General features: G+C 46.8%; 1 protein-coding gene across 1 annotated transcript; it reads left to right on the top strand.

Moving 5' to 3' along the window:
• The first annotated feature begins 1,941 nt into the window (after positions 1-1,941).
• Positions 1,942-6,933, top strand: ZIC1 (Zic family member 1). Its single transcript, XM_050308471.1, has 3 exons — positions 1,942-3,658; positions 4,828-4,991; positions 5,412-6,933. The coding sequence occupies exons 1-3, from the start codon at positions 2,683-2,685 to the stop codon at positions 5,607-5,609; spliced, it is 1,338 nt and encodes a 445-aa protein (XP_050164428.1). The 5' UTR covers positions 1,942-2,682; the 3' UTR covers positions 5,610-6,933.
• Positions 6,934-8,778: the final 1,845 nt, after the last annotated feature.

Here is an 8,778-nt window from a genome sequence, read left to right as displayed (position 1 = left end):
CCTCTCGAAATGAGGCAGTTCTCACCCGAGAAGGGTTCGCGCAGCTGCGCTGCTGGTCCGACTCCTCAGTACCTGCGCTGCGGATTGCTTACCAGCGGCTTTAACTGGAGAGGATGAGTTTAAAGTTTCTTTGTTTGGCACCAGGAATTCGAGGGGCTCGGATTGAGCTTCGAAGGAGGCAAGGGAAGGGCTGAACAAAGGCGAAATGTAAGGAGTCTGACTCTTAGCGAGCTTTTGGTGTTTTCGTTACTAGAAAATAATTAGAGCTAATGAATATGGAGGCAACTGAGTAAATAAATAATTTGCCAGTTTTATATATGGACACACATGAGCACATACATAAGTGTATCTATGCATACTCACACAAAGACGTCTGTATTTTAAAGTTTCATGAGATTTTTTTTTTTTTTAGTGCCGAAGCATCATTTAAAATATTGTACAAATGTTGCTCAGCTTAATTGATTAAACCACAAAGGCTTTCTGCTTTTAAATACCATACTTATACCTTTCAACAATCATTTTAATATATAGTCAATGGCTCTTTGTAGCGGGAACAAAAAAGAACTATCCACAGTTTTTCAATAGACTTTGAGCTGGGGAAAGACAGGTTAATCGAGGGTTGCATCTAGAAAACAACCAAGTGTTGTATGTTTGCACTGAATCCAAATGTCTGCATTTTTCTAACTAAATCAAAGGGAGTGTTATTTCTTTTTCTGCTCACTCATCTGAAGGTAAGTAAATTTTCTCTGGCGATCAAAAGCCTGGTCAGCAACAAAGACACCGCCTGCTTTTTCCACCGTCCTGGTGTGGCAAGTTGAGGAATTTCAATAACTGTGACAAGGGTGACTGATTTGTGAACTAGAAAAGGTTTGAATGTCAGAAAATTAACATTGCTCCTATCGAAGACTTAAATTTTTTTAAAAAAGAAAAATAATAAAGAGAGAAGTATCCGGCAGTTTCATGCAGTAGAAGGAGAAATAATGTAGGTTTGTGAATTTTACAGTTTCATTTGAATAAAAGAGACTCCGTAAAAGAGAGAGTGAGAGAAAATGAGAGTGAAAGAGAAAAGAGAAAGAAAATAACAAAAAAAGGAGGCGAAACAACCACAACAAAATTAGAAAGTTAAGAGTTCTCACCCACCTGCGTTTTGATGGGTGCAGAAAACAAGATTTATTTCAGAAATCTGATGGAGGGATAGAGTCAGCTACACAGAGAAATCATGGTGTTTAAAAATAAAATCAAGTGCACCCAGCACCTACTCTCGGAAAGCTTCAGTTTTAAACAAGAGGAAAACACCTTCAAAAGACATGAGTCCCTACAGGGCTTCTCTTTCCAAAGCCTAAAAAGTTGCTCAGTGATCTCAAAAATTCTGGATCACCAAGAAATCATCATAACCATCATTCCCAGAGTGCTGGGGGAGAGAGAGAGAGAGAGAGAGAGAGAGAGAGAAAGAGAGAGAGAGAGAGGGACAGAGAGAGGCAAAGTGGGAGAGAAAATAACCCTAATAATAATAATAGAAGAATTTTTTTGTTGTTGTTCCCTTAGCATACATACACACAAAAAGATTCGCTGAAAATATTTTCGGGGGGGGGGGCGAGGGGGGACGGACACACACACACAAAAAAGGTAAAAAAAATAGCAAAAAAGCAAAAAAAAGCTTATATATTAAAAAAAAAAAAGAGGAAAAAGAAAGAAAGAAAGAAAGAAAGAAAAGAAAAAAAAAAAAAAGTTGTTTCTGCCGCAGCCCCGTTTGTCAGAGCGGTGTCAGGGCGCCACAATACCTGCGATGGATGAGCCGGCGCGGCCAATCAGCGGCGGCAGCCGGCGGGGCCGGGGGCTGCGACGCGGGGAAGGGGGAGCCAGCCCGGGCCAATGGGTACCCACGTCCGCCCGCACGGCGCTCCGCCCCCCGCTCCCATTCATCAAGGGGGGGGACGGTGTCGTCTTTTCAATTCATTTATCTGCAGGAATGATTGCCGCTATCAGTCTCGCGTTCACCGCCCGGCTGAGGAGGTGAAAGTTTCTCCCCAGGAAGATAAACCGCAAAAGACAATATTGTGCATGATTTGCGCCTTTTTTTTTGCAGAGGGAGAAAAAAAAAAAAAAAAGGCCCCCCGAAAAAAAAAAAAATCGGGTGAGTGTGGGGAAGCTCGAAGAGGAGAGAGAAACAATCTCTCGGCCACTTTGCAACATTCCTATAGCCAAAAAAATCACTGAAGGAAGTTTCTTTTTTGTTTTGGTTTTTTTTTCAATTTTTTTTTTTTTTTTTTTGCTGCCCGTGTTGAACTCTCGCCGTTATTGTTATTTGCAGCCAGTTTATTTTTGAGCTTACCCACCCCCCCCCTCCCCACTTAAACCTCCCTGAAAAGTCAAAGCAGAGAGACGGTGAATATTTTTGGAGCACATTATTATTATTATTATTATTTTTGCAACTGCGAAGATCTCTTCCCCCCTTCCGCACCAGCCTTTTTTTTTTTTTTTTTTCCTTTCTCCCCCCCCTTTTTTTCCTTCCCCCTGCGCTGATGCCGAAGGGGGTGTTTTTGATGTGGTTGCTTTGGTGGTGATCGTCGCTGACTTTCCAAAGAGGGTGTTTTCGCCGCCGCTGCTGCTGCTGCTGCTTCTCTCCGCGTTGTGTGTGTGCGCGCGTGCTTTTTTTTTGGTTGCTGCATCGACGCTGGGAAGATGCTCCTGGATGCTGGTCCGCAGTATCCCGCCATAGGAGTCACTACCTTCGGATCCTCTCGCCACCACTCCACGGCCGATGTCACGGACAGAGAAGTGGGGCTGGGGATCAACCCCTTCGCCGACGGCATGGGCGCCTTCAAAATCAACCCCAGCACCCACGAGCTGGCCTCGGCCGGCCAGACCGCCTTCACCTCGCAGGCGCCCGGCTACGCGGCGGCGGCCCTGGGGCACCACCACCACCCGACCCATGTCAGCTCCTATTCCAGCGCCGCCTTCAACTCCACCCGGGACTTTCTGTTCCGCAACCGGGGCTTCGGGGAGGCGGCGGCCGCCAGCGCCCAGCACAGCCTGTTCGCCTCGGCTGCCGGCAGTTTCGCCGGACCCCACGGACACACCGATGCCGCGGGACATATACTTTTCCCGGGGCTGCACGAACAAGCCACCAGCCACGCTTCGCCTAACGTGGTGAACGGGCAGATGCGCCTGGGCTTCTCCGGAGACATGTACGGCAGACCCGACCAGTACGGCCAGGTCACCAGCCCCCGCTCCGAGCATTACGCCTCGACCCAGCTGCACGGCTACGGCCACATGAACATGAACATGGCAGCCCACCACGGGGCAGGGGCCTTCTTTCGTTACATGAGGCAGCCCATCAAACAGGAACTCATCTGTAAGTGGATTGAGCCCGAACAATTGTCAAACCCCAAAAAGTCCTGCAACAAAACTTTCAGCACGATGCACGAGCTGGTGACTCATGTCACGGTGGAGCACGTTGGAGGACCCGAGCAGTCCAATCACATATGTTTCTGGGAAGAATGTCCAAGAGAAGGGAAACCTTTCAAGGCCAAATATAAACTTGTAAATCACATCAGAGTCCACACAGGTGAAAAACCTTTCCCCTGCCCTTTTCCAGGCTGTGGCAAAGTGTTTGCCAGATCAGAGAATCTCAAAATACACAAAAGAACTCATACAGGTACGGTAACCTTCTCTGTCGCTTTTCTCTCTGCGAGTGGAAGCGCCGAGCGCCGGGGCCAGAGCGGGACGCGGGGCCGTGCCGGAGGGGTCGGGAGGCCTGGCTTGGCCGAAAGTCGGACGGGCAGGAGGGGGGATGGTCCAGGGCCACTGCTTTTTCCGGGAGAGGCCGGCTAGGAGCTTCGCTGCAAAAGGAGCTCGGTCACAGCCACGCCAGCAGCAGCAACAAAAAGAAAATGATCCCCGCCGAGGCAGAGAGGGAGGACGGCAGGGTTTGCTGCTGGAATTGTTAGGGCGGAGGGGGTGGGGTGGGGGATCACAGCAACCTATCCTGTTTAAATTTATAGGTTTTAATTAATTATTGCTCGGTAGTTTTGGCTGTGGCACGATGAGAAATTGTGCTAAATATTGCAGGCAGCTCATCAGTCAGGGCTTGGTAAATATTCAGGGCTTGGTAAATATTTAATTCGGAGGAGAGATTTTAAATAAACCGAGCCCGGAGCGTTAGTGTGTTATTGTTGTGCGGAGGGGAGGCGCCGGTATCCCTGAGAACTTTTTCCTTCGTGGGAGGTGGGAATGCAGCAACCTCTGGCAGGGAGAGCAATCTCCCCCCGCTCCCACCCCCGAGCTCCGAAAGCCAGAACCGCTTTCTCCGTCCCTTTTGCCGAGGGTTTGTGGAGCTGCTCACTCATTGTATTCCGGGGCTGGACAATTTTCAATATTGCAAGAAAATGCGGGGAAGAGGGCTGGAGTGGGTGGAAGAGTAAAATATTACGAGAATGAGCTATAAAACCGGAAAGTAGACACTGAGGATCGTGTGCATATCCCACTACGCCTGCTCTCTCGCTCGGAGCGTTGTGATGAGAGAGAGGTGCCCAGGACTGGGGTTGTAAAGGAAACTCACCTCTCCAAAGGGAAGGGGTAAAAAAAAGTTATTTAGTTCTCCCGCTCTCCGAAAAGGGCGCTGAGCAGGAGTTGGAGGAGCAGAAAAGGCAGAGAGGAGAAGCAAGGTTTTGGGATTTGAGCCTCGTTGAAGTTACAAAGTTGTAAGTGTTTGGAATGGAGCCCTGGGCTCCGTCCGGAGGTGCGGTGGGGACAATGAACGATCCAGCCGGCCCTGCTTAATCAGATCCCTTTCCCTCCCCCCTCCCCCCCTTCCCTCTGCAATAGGTGAAAAACCATTTAAGTGTGAGTTCGAGGGCTGTGACAGGCGCTTTGCAAACAGCAGCGACCGCAAAAAGCACATGCATGTGCACACTTCCGACAAGCCCTATCTCTGCAAAATGTGCGACAAGTCCTACACGCACCCCAGCTCCCTCCGAAAGCACATGAAGGTAAATGGAGGGCGGCTGGCGTGCGGGCCCGGCCGGGCGAAGGGCTGCGGGGACGGGCAGGGCTGCCGGGCCGGCGGTGCCCGCGGGAGGAGCGCGGCCGGGGCCGCCCGGCTGAGGAGCCCCGGGCCCGCCGGGCCGCGCCGCCCGGCCCGCCGCGCTCAGCACCGGCCCCTCCGCGGGGCCCTCGGGCGGCGAGCTTTGCCCGGGGAAGGGCGGGGGGCAGCGCCAGGAGGCTGCCGGGGGGCGCAGTCCGGCCTTCCCCCGCCGGCCGGGGCCGGGGCCGGGGCCGGGGCCGCCGGCGAGCCCCGCAGGAGTGCCCGAGCCTGGGACTCGGCGCTGGGTCCCGTTGTCTGGCGCATCCCCAGGCGAAGGCCTCCGTCCGCCGCTGTTCTCTATCTCTGCCCGGGTTTTCTTTTGCAGGTCCATGAATCATCCTCGCAGGGGTCCCAGCCTTCTCCCGCCGCCAGCTCAGGCTACGAGTCCTCCACCCCACCAACCATCGTGTCTCCATCCACAGAAAACCAGACCGCCAGCTCCTTATCCCCTTCCTCCTCCGCAGTCCATCACACGTCCAGCCACAGCACGCTTACATCAAATTTTAACGAATGGTACGTCTAAAACGCTAAAACAAAACAACAACAACAACAACAAAACACAAACAGAAACAAAACAAAAAGCCCCAAGCGAGCAAACAAATACCCTATTTAAAAACTCCAAAAATAATGAACACTTTGAAATCAAAATTTAAATGAGCAAACAAAAGTAAAATGCTGCCAGTAGACCCAGGACTGAGTAAAATGAAGACTTCATTTCTAAAAATATTTTTTATTCTTTTTTTTTTCTTCCCTTATTATTCCTTTTTTTTGCTTTCTTTTTTTTTTTTTTTTATTTGTTTTGTTTGTTTGTTTTGTTTTGTTTTGTTTTCCCTGACTGTTCTGCTCTGTTCCAAGGCTTGGTAGGCGAAGGGGTTAGTAGAATGCATAAGAAGACAAGGTTACCAGGGCAAATGCCAACTGTGTAGGGCTTTACTGGAAACCACTGATTAGAGATCGCCAACTGCATGTCTGCTCGGGCAGCGGCCTTCCCCCCCCATCCCCTCTTGTAAATACAGAATTATTAGCTTCAAAAACAAAACAACAAAAAAATGTACTGATTGATTTTGTAAATAGTTATATCGCAAGTTGAATAAGGGGATATGTGGATTTGTGGTCTTTGCATATATGTGGGGAGGGGCGGGCGGGCGGGAGCGGTGGCGGGGGGGGCAGAGGTGGTGGGGGGGCAGAGGGAAGAGGTAGAAATTCAACTATTTGTACTGAATGGCAAGAATGTTCTAGTAAATGTGTACCAAAATGTGAATTACTTTGTATTATTACAGTCTAAACGTCGATCTAACAGAATATTATTGGTATTAATGTGCTTTTTTGTATAAAGTGCAACATTTCGTCCCAAAGTCCAGTCTAAGTAGTGCAGTAAATTGTTGTTACACGTCCTGTCAAGAAATTCGTATAGTGAAAGCCTGGATCTGCGTGTCAAACTGTTACATTTGTTTATGTAAAGTGATATTAAAAAAAAAAAAAAGATATAAACTATATCTGTCCGTTGCTTTTGGCAAATACAAGAACATAATGTATATAAATCCTAATTTCCATATTTATCCGCATGTAAAGGTCCGGTTATACCTGTTACAAGATATTCAATATTTATGGCTAGAAGAATTGGTATGTAAAATTTAGTTTACAGAACTGTTTGGTAACATTTCGTACCTTATTAAAGATTCTTAAATCCCAAGAATTGTGGTAGGAATTCTTATTCGCTAAGTCAACCTGCTGCAACTCCAACTAGCTTTAGGATATTAGAATAAAACTGTCCCAGTTTTTCACTGCTTTCCATTATGTCATCACTAAAGCAGCGAAGGTGATATAAATGTGATAAATGAAAGGATCCCTGCTGGCATTACTATAGTGTGTAATTAGTATTTATATCAAAATTTATGAAACAAATTTTCGGCCGCAGTATAATTTAAATGACCTTTGCAGACATAGAATAACAACCATAAAAATAACAGAAATAGATTGCATATGCTACATAAATATTAATGTGGGGAATTGTTACACGAGAAGTGCTGCATTCCACTCCAACACTGTCCATGAATCTGCATAGACTGGGTTCCTAAATTAAATTAATTCGGATAACATATATTAGGAGATTTAAAACAGAGGAGATTTCAGTTGCTATTTTAATTTAAGGCATTTATGACCATAACTAATTCTTAGGCAGTGGATTCATGACTTTCCTTGGGCCTTTTACTCCGAGAAGTACAGCACTGTTTCACGAAGGCCGTTGTTGTTGTTGTGTGTATTTTTTATTTGGGTTTTGTTTCTTTTTTTTTCCTCCCCCTCCCTTTTTTTTTTTTTTCTTTGCTGATATTCCTTAAAACGTGATGTTAATTTAAATCAATTACTTCTTATGTTATGTTATTATTATTACTATAATTTTGCCAGTGTTAATAGCTTTCTAAAAAAATAAATCTAGGGCATAAGAATTATTTTATGTAATTTGATTATCTTTCTATCTCTTTTATTTATTTCTCATTTACTTAAGAAATTCGTTCCATTGGCTGGCGTTGATACAGTAAATTTGTAAATGAGAAGACAATATAAAAAATCTAAATTACTTGTGCTTAATGACTGTAGCAGAACGCCTTTTCTCTAAATCAGATTGTCTTCCTTGCAGTTTAGTTTGATAGATTTGCAAGCTGTACTGCTTCCACTAACTTAGCTACGGTTGTTGGAACTGTTGGGCTTTGTTCCTGGTTGTAGCTTGCATGATCGCCCCATTAAGCAGACAACATATCAACAGACAACACAAATCATGAGGTTGGCTAAAGCTGCGAGGGTTTGTGATATGTCATAGAGTGAATTGCACAAACTGACCTTCCAGTAGACCAAGATGACACTTTAACAGCTTCTTTAAAGAAATATTATGTGTACAGCGAGTCAATAGCCGTATTAACCGCTCGGGGGGCGGGGGTTCGGGGGAAGCCGCTTTCCCCTCACATCCGTGCGGGCGCTCCGCAGCCCTGACCGTAACCCGCCCAGAGCACAACCCGCTGTCTCTCAACAGCACTCCGCAAGTATTTTTCTTTGTCCGTAACATTTGGAGATCTCCCTCGGAGAGGTTTCACTGCCCCAAAGCACAGTGCCCCCCTACCCCCCCCCCCCCAAAAAAAAAAAAAAAAAAAAAAGAGAGAGAGTTTGTCTTGCTCATCCGAAACCCCACTCCTGCCAGCTTGGCATCCCCTCCTGCTCCCTGCGGCACCCGTGGGAAGGCTTCCCTTTAACTTTACTTTCTACAAAATGTTATTATTATAAGGCTAATATCAGTTTTCAGTGAAAAGAGCGCCACCTTGCAGGGTTTGGCGAGATAGGAAAAGTTGGAGCCCGGTGGGACTTGGACAGAAAGTGTTGGGACTTGAGGAAATTTAACCCACCGTCAAAAGAGCCAGGGGAAAAAAGTGTTTCATGCGCCGAAAATGTTGCTCCCTGCGAATCTTTCAGGATAATTGTCCCGCCGACTTGACCAGGTTTCAGTTTTAAAAAATATAACCTCAGTGTAACTAAGAAAAAAAGAAATATCGTAGAGCTGCTCTGAGCCACCCATCTGTAAAGTAAACCCGGAGAAACGTGGTGAGGGTGAGATATTTTAAAGATGCGTTTTGCAAGTTTCTTTGAACTTGTGTAAAGTCCCTAGTGGTCGCTTAGCACAGATCTGTTACTTGTGTGTATTG

This window comes from Myiozetetes cayanensis, unplaced genomic scaffold (genome assembly GCF_022539395.1).
Source record: "Myiozetetes cayanensis isolate MyiCay16 unplaced genomic scaffold, myiCay2020 scf13, whole genome shotgun sequence".
Taxonomy (NCBI): Eukaryota; Metazoa; Chordata; class Aves; order Passeriformes; family Tyrannidae; genus Myiozetetes; species Myiozetetes cayanensis.
Note: the sequence above shows the minus strand (reverse complement) of the source record. Positions and strands in the feature narration are given on the sequence as shown.